The sequence below is a fragment of the Leopardus geoffroyi genome, chromosome E3 (assembly GCF_018350155.1).
Source record: "Leopardus geoffroyi isolate Oge1 chromosome E3, O.geoffroyi_Oge1_pat1.0, whole genome shotgun sequence".
NCBI classification, from domain to species: domain Eukaryota; kingdom Metazoa; phylum Chordata; class Mammalia; order Carnivora; family Felidae; genus Leopardus; species Leopardus geoffroyi.
In genome coordinates, this window is record NC_059340.1 from 41,803,583 (window position 1) to 41,826,421 (window position 22,839).

Consider the following 22,839-nt stretch of genomic DNA (forward strand, 5'->3'; position numbering starts at 1 on the left):
TGCTAGGATCCATTATGCCATGTGAGCACAGGTGGCATGGGACTTGTATCAGATTGCTGGCACTTTGATCCTGGTAAGTTACCACCCTGTCAGCAGAGTTGGTCAACTCTGCATCTTTCCAGGAAGTACACTGCATGCAGACAAATGATGATCATTTGCTTTTCTGATTGTTAGATTGAAATGTAGCAAAACATTGGGGAATATTTGGATGGCCAACAACAGGAAAGAGGTCCTGAATTCCAAAATCATGGAGTGAAATTGGGAATTGGCCTCAGTGGATGATTAGGCTTTAACCTTTCTTCAGCACCTGGGGGGGCTTGGCATCGTCACAGAGCCTCTTCTCTGTCTTGACCTACTTCCAAGTAAGCATTTGTTTGAAAAGAGTACTTAAGATTTCTAGAGGAGACAGTAACCCTCTCCAGTGTCCCTATTATCCATTCCACTGTGGCACTGATCCTTGTAGAGTGGTTTCTTGACAGCTGACCTGCTCTCCCCTGGCCATCTTTGGGCAGAGGGACATAGATTCTCACCACTTGGTCTGTTGGCCTTCCATCTGCTTTCTAGGAACTCTACCCAGAGTTTGTTCTCCTGTATTTTTTGGCGATAGTTCACATGGTCTAGTCATGTCATCCTGTTCTAAACTCTGTTGCTGTCATATTTAACACAATGCCGACATTTGCAAGTTGACTTGTGGGTGTGAGTTAGGAGGTGCTAATCACTGGTCATAGCCTGACACATCTGTTTGTGTGTTTATCTGAAGTTTATCTGAAGGCTGGAGCCTTTGACTGGTCATGACAGATTAACTGCCTAAAACCTACAAAGCAGCTTATTAATTAGTGTATTTTAGTGTTTCCCACAAACTCTTCAGAGTGAGCAATTAGGTATCTAGAGTTTCTTTTCCTTTATCTCTTTGGGTAAGTAGTAACCAGTTTTCCTGCTACTTTAGACCGTAGGCAATAACTAACCCTACTCACAGCTCTCAGTAATATTTGTTCTATTGTTTTGTTTTGAGGTGGAAGGGGGAACTCTACCCTCAGAACATGAGGGAATAATATTTACGTGGCTCACACAGACCAGTGAGTACATCATCTGCATCCCCCACAGCTCACCAGCAGAGGGCCTCTGTTACTAGTCTCAGTCCACCCTTCCTGCCCCTCAGAGAACGCTGTTAATTATGGCCAAGTGTTTTAATTAAAAAAATTCCTGGAAACGTTATTGAGGGATGGGGGTCCTTTTACAAATTTTAGAAATGAACAGATGAGAAGACCATGCTTCTGAGTCTTGGTTTAACAAAGCCCCTTGGTTTAATGTGATTATGGACGTGCTGGCTGTAGTGTAGTTTAAGATTTTCCCGCTGAACTTACAGGCTTTTAAGAAACCAACCCAGGAGTGTATGTCCTATTGAATAAATGGGTTCCAAGGCCCTACATGTAACTGATCATAGCTCACTGCTTCTCCTGAGCTAGGCAATGGATCACTTGGAGTCCTTTATTGCCGAGTGTGATCGGAGAACTGAGCTTGCCAAGAAGCGACTGGCAGAGACGCAGGAGGAGATCAGTGCAGAAGTTTCTGCGAAGGTATGCCTGGGAGACATTAACATTTGTTTTTTTTTTTAACATCACCACGTAAAATAGGAAACGGGGGAAAGCTAGTTGAGAAATGGTTAGTTTGTGGGGCACCTATACCGCAGAATAAAGAAGGTAGATCTTTGTGTAATTGGCCTGTCGGTTCATCCCTCCTCTGCTCCCCCTCTTTCAGCACAACTAAGTCTCTGTGGTGTCCTTTACTTTCAGTTTTGTAAAGGCATCACTTAAGATACGTGTAGTTGATAACTGGACCAGAGGTGCTACTTTATTTCTAAAATTAAATTCCAAATGATTAGGCATTTTGCTTACAGTACAAATTTATACCTTTAAACCTGGATGTTTTATGGCCTTTACCCAGAAGGTTGAGTTGTGATAGAAGTGAGAAGAGACAGCCCAGAAAATGACCACCGTGATGACCCTGACCACCACGTTGGAAGTGACAGACATGCTCTTACTGTCTTACATGCTCTTACTGGGATGCAGTGGCCAGGTTTAGTTTAAGGTCAGGGTCACAACAGTGCTAGTAAGGATGTCAAAATTTCTATATTTTGCATGCGTTCAGTGAGGATCCTTGCTGTTCTCTTTAATTCCAGTGGAACGGAACAGAAGAACAGCGAGAGAACCACTCACTTTCTCTTTGTTCTAGTCTTTTGGTTTTAGATGTCTGCTTACCTGATTATTTCTGTCTTCCCTTAGGCAGAAAAAGTACATGAGTTGAATGAAGAAATCGGAAAACTTCTTGCTAAAGCTGAGCAGCTGGGAGCTGAAGGAAATGTTGATGAATCCCAGAAAATTCTTATGGAAGTGGAAAAAGTCCGTGCAAAGAAAAAAGAAGCTGAGGTTAGTGGGAAATGTCTTTAAGAAAGAGGAAACTTAGTAACCCCAGAAGATTCACCATTTGGGCTAAAATTAAAGCATTCAATTTTTTGAATATTGGAAAGAAGTTGGAAATAAGATGCTGTATGGATAGGATTGTAGGATTTAGAGTCTGTGCACAGTTGGGTTTGTGCCTTTGCTCTGCCCCCCTGTGACACTCGTTTGACATCAGACCAGTCCCTTACCAGCCCTGAGCATAACACCTATATGCAGAATGCAGTCCCGAGAGTGAAGTCACTGGAGTGGTGTCGTCTTTTTTTTTTTTTTTTTTTTTTTTGTAATGTTCATGTATTTATTTTGAGAGAGAGAGAGAGAGTGCTCGAGCATAAGTGGGGAGGGACAGAGAGTCCCAGCTGTACTCTGCACGGTAAGTGCATAGCCCATTGTGGGGCTCGATCCCACAACCATGGGATCATGATCTCAGATCTCAGCCAAAACCAGGAGTAGGACACTTAACCGGCTGAGCCACCCAGGCACCCCCAGAGTGGTGTCATTTTACTCTCTGATCCTCTGGCTCCCTAGGAGGTTGCTGGGCTGTGGTGGTTACTCAGCTGGCATGAGCGGGTCAGAGTTATATTGGAGAATGAAAACTGGGTGTCCTTGGCGACAGTACATCTCTCGTAGGGAGAACCTGTGCAGACTGAGGGTAGCATCCAAGTGGTGTTGGCTGGGATGCCAGGCCAGGATGTGCGGTGGAAAAAATGAGTCAGGGACTCATTGTTTGTATCGCTGACAACCGTGTTCTTCCTAGATTATTGTATCCATCAGATATGCTTTGGATCTCAAGTCCTTACCCCTGGAATGGGAAATGGCTCATGTCGGCTTTGAGAATGGTGGGAACAGTAGAGTCAGAGGGAGGTGGGATGGTTGTGTTCCTGTAACACATGCTTATTAAGCTCCAGCTATGTGCCAGATACTTTCTGGTTGTGAACATGCCAGAGGATGCCCTTCTTGTGGAGACAGTGCTGGAGGCGGGAGGGGGTGCAGAGAGAAGAAGAGTATGTGAACAGATGGATATGTTTCATTCTGAGGAAATCTGGTGCTTAGAAGCAGTGGGGTCTGGGGGCACCTGTGTGGCTCAGTCCATTGAGTGTCCAACTCTTGACTTCGACTCACGTGGTGATCCCAGGGTTGTGAGATCGAGCCCCGTGTTGGGCTTTATATTGGGCATGGAGCTTGCTTGAGATTGTCCATCTCTCTCTCAAAAAACAAATAAATAAAAATTAGAATAAATAAAAGAACTCTTTAAAGAAGAAAAAAAGAAATGGGGTCTGAGTTTGAGAGTGACTTTGTGTTGCCAAGGGTCTCCAGGTAGAGTAATTTGGTCCTGGGAGTCCCCTTAGTGGAGACCTATGAACTGAGACAGTTCTTAGAGTGGTGGGGGCCGGTAGAGGTGAGCAGATGGCATGTAGGTGTCAGGTCCCCTTTGGTTATCTCTGTACACCCCTGGCTCAGCACGGTGATGAACATGCAGTAGGAGCTCGGCAATGACTAACTGAATGCATGGATAGTGCCAGGGGCCTGTTGGTGTTAGAGCGATGCCCACTGAGGCAGTAGTCAGTACAGGGAGCAGAAGGATTACTCAGGACAGGGCTGTGCTGGGGTTGGGGTCATCTCCAACTTTTAAGGTATCTCCTGGAAGGTGGTGCCAAGATAATGCCTCATACCCCTGGCAGGACAGCACCTGCTTAGTGACATATATAGCTGATATGGTCCATTCTTGAACATGAGAGGGAGAAAGTTCACACTACAGATGGATTTTCTTTCAAGTTTGTTTCTTTTGAGAGAAAGAGACCACAAGTGAGGGAGGGGCACAGAGAGAGACTGAATCCCAAGCAGGCTCTGCAGTGTTAGTGCAGAGTACAATTTCGGGCTTGAACTCCTGAACTGCCAGGTCATGACCTGAGCCAAAGTTGAACACTTAGCCAGCTGATCCACCCAGGTGCCCCCAGATGGATGTTTTGTAAACAATTTTTTTTCCCCAGCATTTTTATTTATTTTAAGGGAGACAGATTGAGAAGAGGAGAGGCAGAGAGAATCCCAAGCAGGTTCTGCACTGTCAGCACGGAGCCCGTCATGGGGCTCAAGCTCACCAGCCGTGAGATCATGACCTGAGCTGAAACCAAGAGTCAGATGCTCAACTGACTGAGCCATCCAGGCGTTCTCCCCCACCCCCCACCCCAGATGGATGTTTTGTATGTAAATGCTTAGATGTATTCAAGGTAAAAGATGGATGGGTTGCGATGTGACAGTTGCAGGTGTTACCTTGAGTGGCATTGCCATGTTAGTATGAGTTGGTAGAGTTCCAAACAGTCTTTCCTGGTTTACAGAGTAGATCCATATCCAGGAAATTGCATGTATATTTAAATCTTGCATTCTGCACAGGATTTAAGTCCCTGAGTATCTATACAAATGTAAATCACGTATATACGTCCTTACGTAGGATCTAGACCGATGTATATTGAAATGGGAAATTTTTGTGTACATGTAGGAGAGTCCTGACAGCTCTGTCCAGTGGGAAGCTCTGTCGCCTGTTGGTACGTCCTGTGGCCCAGCTCTTTCAGCTTCTAAGAGCCGAGCAAACACCAGAAATCCTTAGGATGGCTCAGAGATTTGTATGTAGGCATAAAAAATTGTAGATGTGGGGTTCATCGTGTGCATGTCTGCAGACAGCCCACACAGGAGCAGAATGTAGCATGCGTGGCTCTTCGTGCCCAGGACTCCTAGCATCCTTGCCCTGGCTGTTTGTCCTCCATCCGCATCACTGCGGGTGCCCCCAGGAGGCAGCACCACTTTCTTAAAACCACTGGGAAAGACAGGGTGGTGTTGGGCAGGTCTGGGCGGTGCTGACCTAAGGTAATAAGGCACCTGTGGGTTCCTTTCTGCTTTTAGTAGTGGACAAGGGTGGGTGTGTTGGGTAGTCTCAAGAAACTATGCAGAGAGATCCCATGTACCCTTTAGCCAGTTTCCCCCAGTGGTAACATGTTGAAAAACTGTAGTACAGTATCACAAAGGATGTTGATAGTCAAAAGTCCATCACCACTGAGATCCCTCCCACGATCCTTCTGTAGCCACACCCACTTCTCTGACCCCTGGCAACCACCAATCTGTCCTCTATCTGTATATTCTGGTTATTTCAAGAATCTTATGTAGATGGGGTCATACAGTACATAACCTTTTGAGATTGGCTTTTTTTTTTTTTTTTAACTAGGCATAGAGTTTATTTTGAAAGATATGAGGCGGTGGTATTCAAAGTTTTGAAACTAGAAAGGGACAGAATATCACAGATACTCGTGTGCCCACCATATTTACGTTTTTGAGTAAGGTTTTTGGTTTTGTTTAGCAATGGGGCACCTGTGTGGCTCAGTCAGTTTAGCGTCCAACTTCAACTTGGGTCATGATCTCACAGCTTGTGAGTTCGAGCCCCGCGTCGGGCTCTGTGCTGACAGCTCAGAGCCTGGAGCCTGCTTCGGATTTTGTGTCTCCTTCTCTCTCTGTTCCTCCCCCACTTATTCTCTGTCTCTCTCCTTCAAAAATAAATAAAAACATAAAAAAAAAAAAAGTTATAGCACATCATAATGGAAATTCAGGTTCCCAATCCTTCCCCCTCTAGTCCCATTCTCTCCCTCCTCAGAGGCAGACGTTACTGTGCATTCAGTTTTGTCTTTGTCTGGTATTACACATGTGTACCGCCTGTAAACTCTGTGTGTGTGTGTGTGTGTGTGTGTGTGTGTGTGTGTGTGTGTGTGTGTGTCTGCGTTGTGTGCTTTGTGCGTTTAAAAAGTCCCAAATAGGGGCGCTTGGGTGGCTCAGTCGGTTAAGCGTCTGACTTCGGCTCAGGTCATGATCTCACAGTCCGTGAGTTCGAGCCCCGCGTCAGGCTCTGTGCTGACAGCTCAGAGCCTGGAGCCTGTTTCAGCTTCTCTGTCTCCCTCTCTCTCTGCCCCTCCCCTGTTCGTGCTCTGTCTCTCTCTGTCTCAAAAATAAATAAACGTTAAAAAAAAATAAAATAAAAATAAAAAGTCCCAAATAAATGCTGCCTTTTTTTTTTTTTTAATATTTTTAATGTTTGCTTATTTTTGAGAACAAGGGCGCGAATGGGGGTGGTACAGAGAGAGAGGGAGACACAGAACTCAAAGCAGGCTCCAGGCCCTGAGCTGTCAGCACAGAGCCTGACGTGGGGCTTTAACTCATGGCCTCACGGACCTTGAGAACATGACCTGAGCCGAAGTCGGCTGCCCAACCGAGCCGCCCAGGCGCCCCTAAATGCTGCCATTCTATACACATCTCTCACATGCATTCCTCACTTAGCACTATTTGTAAGGTCTCTCCTTGTTGCTACATACAACTTCCTTCAGGTTATTGCTGTAGGCTTCCGCTTCACAGACGTGTTACTGTCCGTTGGCGGTTTCTCATCTTACAGACAGCTCCACAGCAAGTGCCCTTGCACTTGTTTGCTGGCACGTGTATGAGCGTGTTCTAGGACGTACGCCCGGAAGAATTTCTGGTAATGGCATGCACTGTCTTGCTCTCAGATTATTCAGTTGCACCACCTGTTAGTTGCACCAACCTAGTCTCCTCCCCGCAGCGTATGAGAGTGCCCACCAGTTGAATGAATGACATGGTAACTTACGTTAATCTCCATTTGCCAGGGAATTTTGAACGTGTGAATTAATGGAAGATCCCATAAGTAAGGGTCAGTGACTGTTGGAATGCATTTCTTAAACCTGGGTTTGGAAAGAGTGTTTTAGCTTTGGCACAAGCGGCAGGAGCCATGTCCCTCTTTCCTTTTTTTTTTTTTTCTTTTATATTTCATGCATTCCACCTTGAAGCTGAGTGAGTTACTCCTTATAATAGGATTCGGACTGGAGTGGCTGCACTAGGTGGTGTAGTTTGCTCTGTTCTATTATATACTTCCTTCTTTGAAGAGAGGGTCTAATGTATTTGTCCTTCCACATTTTAGTTTTTGGGGTTGCACTGGTATACAGTGTTCTGGATGTTGGGACAGTCTCTATGAGTGGCTCTTGTATGTTTTGCTGGTTTATTTGGTTTGGGTTTTGTGCTTTGTTTTTTCAAAGGCCCCTTTTGAAGGTTCTCCCTTCTTGCTTCTCTGGCCCTCCTAGACTCTCCTCTGTGCGTAGCTGAGACCCCTTTTCTGCTGGCCTCTGAGACCAGCACCTTGCTTGTCAGAGATTTAAATGTTCTTACTGTTTTGGAATCATGACTGTTAGTTCATTTTGTAAATAAACGATGAAAATTGAATTGGTTAGTTCATTTTGTAAATAAACGATGAAAATTGAGTTGGTTACAAATATCTGAGGCTTGTAAGTGGTGTAGTTTTTATTTATTTAAAAGTCATCCCGGGGCGCCTGGGTGGCGCAGTCGGTTAAGCGTCCGACTTCAGCCAGGTCACGATCTCGCAGTCCGTGAGTTCGAGCCCCGCGTCGGGCTCTGGGCTGATGGCTCAGAGCCTGGAGCCTGTTTCCGATTCTGTGTCTCCCTCTCACTCTGCCCCTCCCCCGTTCATGCTCTGTCTCTCTCTGTCCCAAAAATAAATAAACGTTGAAAAAAAAAAATTAAAAAAATAAATAAATAAAAGTCATCCCTATAGTCCCTTGAAATGTATCCATTTTGGGGTTGAATATTTGGTTGTGGTGCTGGGTACCTCACTGTCCTTGATCTGTTCCTGTTGTCCAGGAAGAATACAGAAATTCCATGCCCGCTTCCAGTTTTCAACAGCAGAAGCTGCGCGTCTGTGAGGTCTGTTCAGCCTACCTTGGTCTCCACGACAATGACCGTCGCCTCGCAGACCACTTCGGGGGCAAGTTACACTTGGGGTTCATTCAGATTCGAGAGAAGCTTGATCAATTGAGGGTACGTTAATGTGTTGTGTTTCTGGAGAAACAAGTCTCTTGACTGTCCTCATGTTTCTTGACTTCTAGAAAACCTTGTGTTTTTATCCTCTCTCAAGAACGTGCCTTGAGTTTTATAGCTAAGTATTCTGATTTCATCACTTTGTTCACACGAGAGATCTAAGGTCTTAGAATCCAGAGGGTCCTTGGATATTTATTTAGTCTGCACTTGTTTACAGGAAACAAAGAGTCTCGTCCCCAGGTACAGACTGCTCTTGCCCACCTCTGAAGTAACTTCTGGTTGGAGATCGGAAGAGCCAGTAGTCTCGTTTTTTTCCTTGGGCAGAGGTGGATGTGTGGAGAGTGGTTAGGCTAGACAGAAGATCAGATTTCCCGGCCCTTGCCTTTGAGCCTTCTCTGGAGGATGCGGATGTGGTGGGGCTTTTTTGGATGGTGCTGCTGCACCACTGTCCACCTTTGTCTCTTCCCCAAGACTCCTCATTTTCCTAGGTTAGGCTCTAAAACATATCATGGGTGCAGAACATTCAGAAGGAAGGATGAGCGTGTTTTAGATACTTTGAATGGTTTTTCAGACTGGTGGAGTCCTCCTTGCTGCGTATGGAGACCGTTGGGATGGGGTACTAGGCCTCCTATGCAGGCCTTCCCTCCACGCACGTGAAATTCAGTATAGAGGGACAGACATATGGCCCCTGACTGGGACCCTGTGACCATCGGGGTAGAGAGCCTTGTGTGTCCCCAGAAGGAGCAGGGGGGACAGAGCTCTGCCCCTGAAGAGGGGTTGCCAGCAGGTGCGGTGTGAACGCAACCAGCAGGGGTGGGGCTGGGGTGGCAGCCTCTGCTCTTGAAACATTCAGCTCTGTGCTCCCAATAGAATTTTGAAAAGTGATACACTCCGTCACATATTATTAAGTTGGAATTTTGTCCTTACAAGTTGATGGATACGAAAGGTGTAAAAATATTTGTGTCGCCAATAGAATATAAAACTTTTTTTAATGTTTGTCTATTTTTGAGAGACAGAGTGTGAGCGGGAGAGGGGCAGAGAGAGAGGGAGACACAGAATCTGAAGCACGCTCCAGACTCTGAGCTGTCAGCACAGAGCCGGACAGAGGGCTTGAACCCTCGACTGTGAGATCGTGACCTGAGCCGAAGTCGGACGCCTAACTGACGGAGCCACCCAGGCGCCCCGCCAATAGAACATAAATAGCAGTTTGGTGTCTACTACCATGCCCGCTAAAAATGTACTACTTAGCAGTTGGAAATGGCACCTTTACACTTCTCCTTTAAATTACGTTTCCATTTTCTGTCATCCCATAATTTTGTCCTGGTATTTTTTTTTTAAGTTTATTTATTTATATTGAGAGAGAGCGTGAGGAAGGGAGCAGGAGAGAGAGAGAGAGAGAGAAAGAAAGAATCCCAGGCAGGCTCAACACAGAGAGAGCCCCACATGAGGCTCGATCTCCCAAACCATGACATCATGACCTGAGCTAGAATCAACAGTTGGACGCTTAACTGACTGAGCCACCCAGGTGCCCCTGTCCTGGTATTTTTTTTTTTTTTTTTTTTTATAGCTGAAAGCTATAAAACATATTTCTTAACACATATTTCTCCAACAGAGATGAGAGTATATTGAAAATTTTCCCCCTAAAAACTTTAAGAACTTAAGTATTAACTTGATCTAGAAAGCATGTTTTATCATTGAAGTTACAAGTGGCATGTCGTTGACCAAAGCAACATAAATGTATTTTGATAATAGCTGTTAAACTAACAACAGAAAATGTATTTGGAAGTGCACCTCCTAACAGTAGGGAGGGGTAGAGTTCTGGGCCCTAATCAGAGATGGCTTCCCTTACAGTGGTCCCAGAGGTGTGCCACACACTGAGGGTAAGAGCGAGGCAAGACCATCTTTGTTAGGGGTGGAAGTATAGTGTCTAGGAAGTAGGGAGATGTGGAAAGGAGTTAATGCCAGACCATAGGCCTATGCTCGGTCACATCCCTTTTAGGAAGTTAAGGGGCTGAAACTCCCATCCTTAACCCTAACCGTAACCTGTCCATCGTTGTGTGCCTGCTCAAGTGTAGGACAAGTGAAACCAGGGATGGAGGGCCAGAAGCAACCAGACAGGAAGGTTCTCGTGCCTTGGGAGTGCTTTGAGGACAGCTGGCCCCTCTCTCTCAGTCCTTGCTACGCCTCTCATGCAGTGTCTGGCTGTAGTCTGCAGCAAGGTGGGACCATCCTTTGTGCCATCATGAGCACGAAGACACTGATGACCCTTTGTCTCCCTACTCCACTCTACACAGGGCTTCGTTCCACTCAGCAGAGAGGTGGGGGCACCAAAAGGCTTTGAGTTGACCTTGGGTGGGAGTATGCAGACTGATCCCAGGGCTTTGAGCTAAGCTGTGTCAATTGTGTTCGGGTAGTAACGTTTCTCAAGGCCTCCTCCTGTCTGTGCATTGTCTTTGCTCCGTGTTTACAATCCAGCCTGATGGGCCAAGTATTGAGGGTTCAGGGTCTACCTCCCCTGGCCTACTGTCGCCATGAGGCTGGGTCTAAAGCCAGTGTAGCACGCAGCACCCCCGGGACAAGGAGCAGGATATGTTTGGTTAGAGACGTGTTCTTTTTTACCATAAAGTTTGTGGAGTCTCCTTTGGGTAAAAAAATAACTTTCTGGATTGGTGTGAGGCAAAAGATAGATTTCTGTGACTTAGAACTGTAGCATCTGTTAGAATATACACGTCACTGAATTTGTAAGATATAATGAAAAAAGCGTTATTTTCAGGTATTTCCCATTAAGAAGCTTTAATGGTGATTGTGTTCCTGTTTCTTAAGAGTTGCTATTGGATTTCTCAATTATCAATATTGAGATTACGTAAAAGTGCTTTGTTAAACAGCGTTCACACTCTAGTTGGTGTAACTTGCTCTTCTCTCATTTTCCAATTTCTTGTTTATTTAGAAAACTGTGGCTGAAAAGCAGGAGAAGAGGAATCAGGATCGACTGAGGAGGAGAGAGGAGAGGGAGCGGGAGGAGCGGCTGAGCAGGAGGTGAGTCCACGGCGGATCCACGCCCAGGGAGACCCTGCTCCTTCCTTCAGTCTGGCTCATAGCGCTTGAGCTCAGCTACGGATCTCAGTGGCCCTTAAAAGAAAAATAAGCAGGGGCGCCTGGGTGGCGCAGTCGGTTGAGCGTCCGACTTCAGCCAGGTCACGATCTCGCGGTCCGTGAGTTCGAGCCCCGCGTCGGGCTCTGGGCTGATGGCTCGGAGCCTGGGGCCTGTTTCCGATTCTGTGTCTCCCTCTCTCTCTGCCCCTCCCCCGTTCATGCTCTGTCTCTCTCTGTCCCAAAAATAAATAAACGTTGAGAAAAAAAAATTTAAAAAAAAAAAAAAAGAAAGAAAAATAAGCAATGTGCGGCACGTTTCGGAGAGCAGGGTTTGGGCTGGCGTGGTAGGAGCCTTGCGGTGCGTACACGGCCACCTGAGCTGCAGGAGCAGTTGTGACAACCTCATTTGTACCTGGAAAGGTGTGAGGGAGGGCTGAGCGGTGGCAATGGGAGAGGCACCTGCCGCGCCCCCACGAGGTCAGGGCGGACCAGTCGGCAGGAGCAGAGACTTTTTTTTTTTTTTTTTTTTTGAGCTTTTATTTTTTTTATTCTTCATTTAACTTTTAAAACACTACTATAGTTGAATGTTAAAACAAAAACAATAATAGCAAGTAGTGAGCTATGATTATAGTTCTTCATTCGTTCACTACTGCATATAAAATGCCAGCAGTGTTCTTCAGTGGCCCCATGAAGAGGTCTGACACTGAACACCTCCCCTAGGGTGATGTTCATCATCCTCATACGCTTCTCCATTGTAATGGCGCCTTCTTCCCTGATTTGGCTCAAAGTCCACCAGCTCTACCTGGTCCGTTTCATCAGTCTCTTCTACTTCCTTCCTCTCAGGTAGGAGCTTTTCCAGCCAAGACAGTTTATCAGGAGAGAGAAAGCCATTCTCAGGGAAGTTTACCTTAAATTCGATGATTAGGCGACCCTTTTCGTATGGTCTACGATAAATTGGCATGCCTTCATTCAGCACACACTTGATATCTCCATGCTTGACAGTCTGACCTGGATGAGAGGTAATGACAATGGTTCTGTTGTCTAGAGTACATACTGGTTTTTGAAAGCCGCACGGTGCTTCCGCCAGCTGTATGTCCATGCACATGGAAAGATCCTCTCCTCGCCTAGTAAAAACAGCATGGTCCTTCTGATCTAAAACAGTGATAATGTGTCCTGGTTCCAGTCCAGGTTCTTGGTCTCCTTCACCATGGAATGTTACCTTCTGGCCATCTTTCATGCCTTTGTCAATATGAACTTCTAGAATCTTCTTTTCTCGAACTACCTTCCTTCCGTTGCAGCTTTTACATCTATCTTTAGGACTGATTCGTTCCCCATGGCCCTGGCACTCCGTGCACACAGATTGAATTTGCTGAACCATTCCAGGTCCTATCTGATGAATTCTTATTTGCATTCCAGTACCTCGGCAATTGGGACAACATTCTACCGCTCCTTTCTTACCACCTCGGCCTTCACATTTGTCGCAAATCACATTCTTTTGCAGAGCTAGTTTTCTTGTTGCACCATTATATAAATCTTCTAAGGTTACAGAGAGCTGATGCACAACATTTTTACCTCTCCTCTCTCTCTGCATCCTTCCTCCTCCTCCAAAAGACATATCAAAGATGTCCATGGGGGAGCCAAAACCACCAACTGCTCCACCTTCTTTAATTGCCTGTTCTCCTCCTTTGTCATATAATTCCCTTTACTTTGCATCAGAGAGCACTTCATAAGCTTGAGAAATCTGTTTAAACTTCTCTCCTTCATTTGGATTCTTGTCAGGGTGGTACTTCAAAGCCAATTTCCTGTAAGCCTTTTTTAATTCTTCCTGGGTGGCATTGGGTTTGACCCCCAAAACATCATAGTAAGTAGTTTCTTTCACCATTTTCTACAGCCGGTGAGGGGGCCGAGGCCGGTGTGGGGGAGCAGGAAGGAGCGCGTTGCTGGGCGCAGCTCGGGCAGCCGCCGCTCCTCCGCTTTTCAGCGAGCGTTCTGGCAAGTTCCGCCAGGAGCAGAGACTTTATGGAGCTGGAGCGTGTTCTGTCACACAGCCGTACTGCCCTAGGGGGAATCCACCAAAGGGCCTTAGGGCTGAGTAGACTCCAGTGTTGACTGAGGGTTGTGGGGCCAGTGGACTGGGGCAGAAGCAGTGAGAACTGTGAAGAGCTACCTAGGAGAACCAGGCGAAGGAGCTGCTGGTTGACGGGTGCGAGTGGGAAGGGGGTGGGTGTGTTGTGGGGGGAGAGCTGATGAGGTTTGCTGGTACGAGGCGGCGAGGCAAGCAGAGGGGGATTGCAGTCGGCCTCACTGCTTTCTGGCCTGGCGTGGCCACTTAGGAAAATGCAGAAGACTGGGACCGGTGTATGGGGTGAGAAGGCGCTGCGGGAAATGGGACTTGGCTTTGACCGTATTCACTTTGAGATGCTTAAGAGACATCTGGTCAGAGTTCAGGGAAGAGGCCAGAGGCCGGACCACGCTCTCGTGGGGCACAGCTCGCTGTTCCTTGAAAGGCCTGGATGCTGGAATTCCTGGAGGAATTTCTTAGTATGTAATTCAGAAAGGACAGATCACGTTTCTAGTTTTCTCTGTTTCTTTTCATTACTTTGATCATCTAACAGGTTGTGATTGTAAAGAGACTCACTGAGTATAAAAATGTATTAAGCAAAACATGTAAGTCTCTTTTTACCTGAAACTGACCACTACTCCGGTGGGGTGTGTCTGTGTGTGCGGAAGCACGTGGGACCCTTGCCTCACCTCTGAGATCTTCCCCCAGCAGGGGTGCTCCTGACAGATACACAGTGCCCTTACAGTGATGTGGCAAGGTTAACTACCCTTTTTTCCTCCCCCACCTTCACACTTTTTGCACATCCCACCCCCTGCCTCTGGCAGCCACCAGTCTGATCTCTGTATCTGTGAGGTTTGGGGTTTTTTTAGGTTCCACAGATAACTGAGATCGTACAGTATTTGTCTCTGTCTGACTTATTTTACCTAGCATCATGCCTTGACGGTCCGTCCATGTTGTCACAGATGGCAGCATTTCCTCCTTTTTTGTGGCTGAGTAGTGTTGCGTTGTGTATTTACTTGTTTATCCGTCCATATGTCGGTCTCCATGTCTTGGCCCTTGTAAATAACGATGTGATGAACGTAGAGGCACAGAGGTGTTTTCAAGATCCTGATTTCAGTTTCTTTGGTCCTGTTGTTGAGAGGGGCAGAGGAAGAGAGAACGCGAGAGAAGGAATCTGAAGCAGACTTCACGCTCAGTGCGGAGCCTGACGCGGGGCTTATTCTCACACAACTCTGGAATTGTGACCGGAACTGAAATCAAGAGTCGGGGGCACTTGGAGCTATAGGCCTGAGAACTAGAAAATAACAAGTCTCTGAGAAGCTGACTCTCCTTCACCTTGTAGACTAGGGGCACCTCTCCTCATACGTATGTGCGGGGCGGGGCAGTTTGGGGGAAATTGTTCATCTTTTTTTTTTTCTTTCAGGTCTGGTTCAAGAACCAGAGATCGCAGGAGGTAGGTTTGCAGATCCATTAATGTGTTCTCAGTCAAATGTCCTTTTCCATGTGCATTTTTTCCTTAATAGTTAGCTATTATAGCTTCGCAGTTGTTACCTGGTGGGCAGGGCTGGTTGAGGACACACTCAAACCCTGTCTGTCTTTGTCAGGTTGGTTGGGGCTTAGTGCAGCAGAGGGACCCACTGTCAATGAGAGAAGTCAGGTGGGATTGCTGAGGCCTATGGGGCAGTGAGTGCAGGAAACTTGCAGTTTCCTGGCAAGATGTTTTCAGGAAGCATCAGTGGGAGCATCAGGCCATAATTCTCTTTGACCGGAGATTGACTGGGGGGACTCTTGTGAACCCCAGTTGTATTTTTGTAGGAGGGAGGGGGAGATGCCAGGGAAGCATCAGGTCAGACCTGCTGAGAGAGAAGGGCTGTTGGGATGGGGCCATCACGGCCTTCAGAGCCGTCTGGGTGTCTGCTGCAGGTCGCGCTCCCGGGACCGGCGTCGGAGGAGGTCAAGATCTACCTCCAGGGAGAGACGGAAGTCATCGCGGTCCCGGTCCCGAGACAGACACCGGCGCCACCGCAGCCGTTCCCGGAGCCACAGCCGGGGCCACCGCCGGGCTTCCAGGGACCGGAGTGCGAAATACAAGTAACTACTCTGACTCCTTCAGTAGCTGCAACCGGAGTGAGCCCCTTCTCTTTGTGTTCCCAGGGTCTGCTGGGGGTCTGTCATCGGGGCCCGTTGGCCATACCCGGTAGGGATGGGTCTGAGGCTGTTGCCTCAGGAGCCTGGCTGGGCATCTGTGGGACTGAGTGTTGGAGCCTCGAGAATTGTGAATGGGGCCCAGGGAACAGGGAGCTCTAAGCAGAGGGCAGCCAGGACAGTTGAGAGGCTGTGGGGGTGGTGACATGGGTATGGCTCCCTCTTGTGACCCGCTGCACACTCAGTGTCACCTCCATACACAGATACACAGAGCCCCTGAGATTGGTGTCCTGACCAGGTGCCTCTTGTCTCTGTTTCATTTTGTTTTTGTTGTTGTTCGTTTAAGGAAAAACAAATTAAGGGTTGTTGTTGTTTTTAAGCTTATTTGAGAGAGAGAGAGAGAGAGAGAGAGCATGTACGTGTACATGCACAAGTACAGAAGGGGCAAGAGGGAGAGAGAGAGTCCCAAGCAGGCTCTTCCCTGTGAGTACGGAGCCCGACGTGGGGTTTGAACTCGAGAACCACAGGATAGTGACCTGAGAGAAGTCAGACGCTTAACCAACTGAGCCACCAAGGCACCCCAAGGAAAAACAAATTAAAAACCATTCACACTCACACTTCAAGATAAGCACTGTGTGTGCTTGATTGTAGCCTTTTTTCCATCACGGTTACATAACGGGTCATATTTCTCATATGCACTCTTGGTTTTTGCTCCATTTACACTCTAGCGAAAGCTTACCCTATTGGGAGAAACCTCTGCACATGTTACTTTTTCATGGCTGCCTAACACTCCTTTGTGGCGTGGGCACTAGACGGCTGCCCTCTGGCCTTCTGTGGGCCTCCCCAGGTGTGCTGGGTCTTGGCCTTCCCTAACCTGGTGTTGAGGATCCGAGTTGTCAGCGCCCCAGGAGCCAGCCTGAAGGGGGATGCCAGCCTCCTCTGAGCCTCTGGTTCTCTTTTCCCAGGTTCTCCAGAGAGCGGGCGTCAAGGGAGGAGTCTTGGGAGCACGGGCGCAGTGAGCGAGGGGCCGCTGACTGGAGGCTGGAGAGCTCCAACGGGAAGACAGCTTCGCGGAGATCGGAGGAGAAGGAGGCTGGCGAGATCTAAGCCTACGTCTGGGCCTGTAAATAGTCTGTTAAACGTTTGACACAGCCGAAAGTACCCCTTTATATTTGCTGAATACACCTCATCTTTTGTAGTTTACAATTTCTATTGCTTTGGAGCTAGCTGTGAGTTTCTAGAGATGTACAGAGTTGCTCCTGTGTTCTGGGGTTATGTTGAGTAGGAATAAATAAATCTGACAGACGGCCTCCTTACTGCTGCGGTGGGGTCTCTGCTGTCCCTCCTGTGCTCTAGAGACTTCACCATGGCCTTCCATGGTTGATGACACGCTGGATGTTCTCCGTGAGCTTTATTCACCCTCAGAAACGGTGACCTACTGTTAGACATCCCTTTGAGTGTTGGCATCTGACATGCCTTGCCGCCCTGACCAAGCGGAGCGAGGTGTGCAGAGTTGTCTGCCTGCTGGGCTGGATGTGTCCTTTCTGAGGGTCTGAGCTGCCCGGCCCCGCCCCTCAGTGCAGACCACAGCAGGCTCTGCGGGGGAGGAGGGAGGTGCCCCATCCTGCATCCACTTCTCTGGAAGGACTGCCGGTCTAGTGTGCTGTTAGCATAGCCTCAGCCTGCCTGGCTCCAGTGAACCACACTGCAGTTCCCCCTTCAGGAGTTACTTAAGGACAAAGAAAGGCCTTTGGACAGCATCCACATGGCAGCCACAGGGTCCTCAGAGGCAGGAGTACTGATTTGGGATCAGGTTGTAGTTCGACTCACACTCAGGAGAGGCTAGTGGTGTTCTCGTGCTCTCAGCTGTTCTGTCACACGAACTCAGAGACCAAAATCAGCCCATCAGCCCTTTGGGTTGGTTTATTCTAGGAGGGAGCTTCTGATGGCCAAGTTGTGAAAACTGTCATCCCCACCCCCTTGGTGCAGAGGTTGGCCCAGTGGGCACGTGGTCCCTGGGTCTGGCTCTTGTGCCACCAGCACCGTGAAGTGACTGGTAGCCGTGCTGTGGACTCTGGGATCGCAGTCTGTCCCCTTCTAGGAAGATGTGTGGATAGCCGGGTACTCCTGCAGCGTAGGTTTTCCCTGGCCCCCTGTCTCCACAGGGAGGAAGGGCAGTGTCAGTAGGGTATCCGTGTCCTGCCCGTGTCTGGGGCCCAGGCTGAGCCAGGAAGAAGGGGCCTTGCTGGAACATCCAGTGGGAGGCTGCCAGAGAGCAAGGGGTAAACGTCGGCTTGGTGGGTGGTGTAGACACCAAGCCGGCTGGGTGGTGGAGGTGCGTCTTGGGTTTGGGAAGTAGAGGCAGATTGGTGCAAAGCCACGAATGGGTTAAGGGTGGTCCTAGGAGGGGAGGGGCGGAGGGAATGAGGGCTGGGGTCCTGGGTGCCTGACTCGGCTCTGCAGTCCCGTGTGGGGAATGCAGAGAATGGTCTGAAGCAGGCAGAGGACACCCTAGCTCAGACAGCGTGAGGGTGTGCTGCTAGGAGGCAGAGTGTCAGAAGGACCTCCTGCCTACACCCCCCATCTCCTGGAGGGTTAGGCTTTAGAAAACAAAAGAAAAACAAAACTGTAGAACTGTAGTAAAATACACGCAGTTGACCATTTCAACCTTTTTTGTTGGTTTGTTTATTTACTTTTGAGAGAGAGTACGAGAGGGGTGAGGGCAGAGAGAGGGAGACACAGAATCCGAAGCAGGCTTCAGCCTCCAAGCTGTCAGCACAGAGCCTGATGCAGAGTTCGAACTCAGGAACCACCAGATGATGACCTGAGCCGAAGTCAGATGCTTAACCGACTAAGCCACCCAGGTGCCCCATTTCAACCATTTCGAAGTGTGCATTTGAGTGGTATTGAGTGTGTCACCATCCATGGAGGGGTGGTTTTGAAAGGGCATCCCTGGACTTAGTGAGATCTCAGCCACGAGCATGAGGCTGAGGTCAAGGCTGCAGCTGCTTCCTTCACGTGTGGGCGCTCACCAGTCTGTAGCGGAGCAAGGAGTCTGGAGCTCTTATGCTTGACTCTCCAACCTCGTTACTGGAGGTGCCCACTGCCTCTGGTGCACCCCAGGCCCCTGAGCCTCGTGGCTTTCAAGGGTTCACCAAGCTCCCGTGTGCAGGAGTGCAGCGGACACACCGTCCTGTGTTCCAGGTGGGTGGAGAGGAGGAGGTGATATTGATGGAGGCCACGCACGACACTCCCAGAGCTCCACAGCTCATCCCAGGTGGGTTTCAACAGAGGTGAGCTCCTGGTCGGGGGGATGTGGAGGGTGCCTGGAGAAAGTCACCCATAAATCATGAAGTGGCTGGGACCAGAGTTCACCATCCCACCTTGAGTCCTTGCTAAGAATACAAAAATGTGGGAAATGTTTATGGAGAAGCAGGGATGCAGGTCAGGGGGTAGTTGCAGTCCCTGAGGAGATTTGGGTGGGCCGGGCCAGCAGGTGCAGGGCCTCCAGGACCCCAAGGTCATAGTGGAATCCATGTTCCTTGGGACCACCCCAGGGCTGTGTGGTGCCCTCAGCCCCTCCCAGTTGCTGTTCCTGGAGGGTTTCCCCACTACACACACAGACCTGTCGATGGGCGGAGGACAGAGTGACCAGTACCTAGTGTGGGTTGTGGCACCTTCTTACTGCGTAGAGGTTTGGGGCTACCTTCCAAACTCAAAATGGGGGTCTCTAGCCAGGTCGAGGGCTGCCATCTGATGAGGGGAAGGTTGGAGAGAATCTGTTGGCCTTGTTCCCTGCATGGGAGCCCATAGGATCCACAGCAGGGCCCAGCCTTGGGGAGCACCCACCCTAGGGTTCACTGGCAGGTCCTGGGCTCTCACTGCATTCTGTGGATATGTGGAGATCCTCCCTTAGGGTAATGAGGTGCTCTTGGCTGGGCCTGGGGGCTGGGAGAGCTCCCTGGGCAAGGTGGTACCCATCTGTGATTGGAGTAAAGGGGAGAGGAGCTGTGCACCAGAGTGCCTTGGAAGGGACCCTTAACCTAGAAATGGGATGGTGGCCACAGTGAGGGCTGGGATCCGCATATGGTTACACTCTGGTAAGATTGGGACAGTTGAGTGGTTCTTAGACTTTAACAGGTACCTTAAAACAGGTTGCTACCCTGCCTCCCCGCTTCGATTTTCTGGGGAGGGGCCCCAGAAAGAATGTATTTTCATTATTTTGTAGGTCGATTTTTTTTTTTTTTTTTTTTTTTTTTAACATAAAATTCAACATTTTGACCGCTTGAAAGTGGTTTATAATCTATTCCCAATGTTATGCTATCTAGCACTATGTAGTTGCGGAACATTTTCATCACCCCAAAAGGAAACCTGGTTACCAGTAGGCAGTCACTCTCTCTGACCCAGCCCTAGACCATTGCTCCTCTACCTGCTGTGTCTGTCGATTTACCTATTGTGAACGTTTCCTGTAAGGGGAAGCACGGTAAGTGACCTGTGACCAGCTGCTTTTACTGAGCATAGTGTTTTGCAAGATGGTCCGCACCGTACCATAAACGTAATAACCCTTGAGAGCTGGAATGGGGGCAGCAGGGTGTTGGGGGCCAGGAGTGGCACCAGCTTCAAACCCTGAATGACCTCCCTGGGATGTGAAGTGAGATGCTGACTCAAAGAGGGGCCCCCAGCTCTTGGCATCAGGGCACACGCCAAAGGTAATACTTGGACCTTAGGAAAGGGGGGTTGAGGAGTCATGTCCTCAGTTGATGACACAATTAAATCCTCTGTCCACTGCACAGTCCGTATGCCAGCACCCCAGACAAGCCCTCCCCTGCTTTCCGCACATGCCCTGGGCATCCTCTGGCGCATGAGGCTATGTGGTGCCACGTCGCCCTGCATGTTAGATCACTGCTGACAAAGCTGAGGGCTACTTAATGGATGGGCACAAGGTCTGGTGGGTGGCCATGGTCCCTGACCCAGCCCATGCAGGAGGACTGACCGTCCTCACAGGAGTGCCAGTGCTCCCTGCATAACACAGATCCACAAGGAAGGCTGAGGGGAGACCCTGGGGGTCACCGGATTTCCTGAGCACCTGAAGCTCTCTAGCGCTTTCTGGCCCTTTGTTCCTGCCCTTCACTCTTATCCCTCCCTGGGGCTAATACAGCTGAGCCTGTGGGCTGGGGCTACCCTCCCAAGGCAGTTGTGCAGGGGTCACTGCCAGGGGAGGAGCAGTGGTGAGAGCTCGTAAGAAGACTGCCCCCACCACTGGACCCAGACACCTTTTTGTTTTTATGGAGATATAATTGATAAATGGTGTTCTGTTAATTTCAACAACACACATATATGTTGCAAAATGGTCACCACGGGAAGTCTGCTTAACATCTGTCTTCACAAAGTGTTTTCTGGTGGTGAGGACCGCTAAACTGTACTCTGAGCAGCTTTCAAATATACGCTATGGTGTTATTGTATGTGTAATAATGTAACTATGTAATAAGGTGCAGTATTGTATATATAATGCTGTATATGTAACTAATAATATGTAATATGGTGCCATGTTACTGTATATATGATTTGGCATATATAATTAGGTAATAATATAGTGTGTTATTTGCATAATACTGTATGTAATTATGTAGTATAATACAGTGCAGTATTATATATTACTGTATATGTAATGTAATGATATGTAATACAATGAAGTGTTCTGTATAAAATGCCATATGTAATTACTATATATGGAATACTGTGTATATATATAATTAGGTAACATAATACAGTGCAGTATTATATATGTAATACTATGCATGTAATTATGGAACAATACAGGATAGCATTATACATAATATTGTATATGTAATTACATAACCTATAATACGGTGAAGTATATATATTTGTAATAGATGCATGTAAATATATGATGCAATTATATATAAATATAACTATAATACTGTATATTATGTAATATATAATACAGTATGCTTACTGTATGTGGAATACTGTGTATGTAATTATGTAATAATACACAGTGCAGTATTACATATTGCTAGGCCTTTTCCTGAGGCTGCCGGAACCTTCTTTGGAGCTCTCTGAAGGTCCAGCGTGCCTGGGACTCCAGGCGAGTCAGCTACTGGCTGGGCCCAGCCTCTCTCCCTACAGAAGAGGGCACGGAAGAGTTTAGAGAATAAGAAGCAAGCTCTGCATGTCCACCTGGGTCAGGAAATGGAACGGTGTCTCAGCTCCTGGGAAACCCCCGTCTTTCCTTCGTGGCCCCTCTGTCTTCCCAGAGGTCACAGCCTCCCGACATGTGGCAGTCTTTGACACATTCGTTATTTCATTGGCTTCTGAAGACCAGGAGTCAAGGCACAGCCCAACCAAGTTCTCCCTCACAGGCTGCAATCGAGGGGTCTCCTCTGGGGCTGTTCTGGAGAAGGGTCCACACTCACATGGTTGCTGGCAGCATTTAGCTACCTTCTGGGTGTCAACAAGAGGTCCACTCCATGGGGCAGCCACAGCATGGCAGCTTGCTGCTTCAAGCCAGCAAGGGAGACCGTCTCCAAGCAAGAGAGGCGTTATTAATCATGGAAGCGACATCCAGTCCCCTTTCAGAATTTTGTGGGTTAAAAGCAAGCCGTAGCATCCACTAGCATTGCCACAGTTCAAAAAAGAAAAAAAAGGGAAAAGGAAGAAAGAAAATATAATTGCTAGTGAAGATGTGGAGGAACTGGAACCCTAAATACTGCTGGTGGAACAGAGAATAGGTCAGCTGCTGTGGAGAAGAGTCCGGCAATGAGTTCCTCAACGCGTTGGAATTCTGTAACCCAACAACTACATTCCTAGATACATACCCAAGAGAACTGAAAGCAAGAACTCCGATACTTGTGCACACACGTTTAGAGCTGCATTTTTCACAATAGCCAGAGGGTGAAAACAACCAAATATCCATCAGCAGCTGGATGGATAGACAGAAGGAAGACAAAATATGGAAAACAGTATGGAGGTTCCTCCAAAAATTAAAAAGAAATACCATATGATCCAATCATTCCACTAGTGTGTGTTTATCCAGAGGAAGTGAAAACACTGATTTGAAGAGCTCTCTGCACTCCAGTGTTTTTTGCAGCATTATATATGAACAAAATGTGGTCTCTTCGTGCAATGAAATATTATTCAGCCATAAAAATGACTGAAATTCTGATGCATACTATAGCATGG

At 48.0% G+C, this 22,839-nt stretch overlaps 2 protein-coding genes and 1 long non-coding RNA gene across 7 annotated transcripts in view; 2 read left to right on the top strand and 1 right to left on the bottom strand.

The window, feature by feature from the left end:
* LUC7L (LUC7 like) overlaps positions 1–16,952 on the top strand; it is a 46,703-nt gene extending 29,751 nt beyond the window's left edge. For 3 of the 5 annotated variants that reach the window (XM_045459991.1, XM_045459994.1, XM_045459992.1), the window contains 7 exons: positions 1,467–1,577; positions 2,283–2,426; positions 8,160–8,336; positions 11,284–11,372; positions 14,915–14,944; positions 15,415–15,582; positions 16,602–16,952. In XM_045459991.1, the coding sequence (XP_045315947.1) occupies positions 1,467–1,577; positions 2,283–2,426; positions 8,160–8,336; positions 11,284–11,372; positions 14,915–14,944; positions 15,415–15,582; positions 16,602–16,743 (861 nt within the window). In that variant the 3' untranslated portion in view covers positions 16,744–16,952. Of the gene's footprint in view, positions 1–1,466; positions 1,578–2,282; positions 2,427–8,159; positions 8,337–11,283; positions 11,373–14,914; positions 14,945–15,414; positions 15,619–16,601 lie in introns of all 5 variants that reach the window. The other 2 variants (XM_045459993.1, XM_045459995.1) reach the window with 2 other exon arrangements.
* On the bottom strand, positions 11,944–13,121 carry LOC123588774 (dnaJ homolog subfamily A member 1-like). Its single transcript, XM_045459996.1, has one exon. The coding sequence runs from the start codon at positions 13,057–13,059 to the stop codon at positions 12,106–12,108; it is 954 nt and encodes a 317-aa protein (XP_045315952.1). The 5' UTR covers positions 13,060–13,121; the 3' UTR covers positions 11,944–12,105.
* A 1,466-nt stretch (positions 16,953–18,418) lies between the features above and the next one.
* LOC123588778 lies at positions 18,419–22,610 on the top strand. The gene is made up of 2 exons (XR_006708004.1): positions 18,419–18,913; positions 21,678–22,610. It is a non-coding gene; the product is annotated as an uncharacterized LOC123588778 (long non-coding RNA).
* The last annotated feature ends 229 nt before the right edge of the window (positions 22,611–22,839 follow it).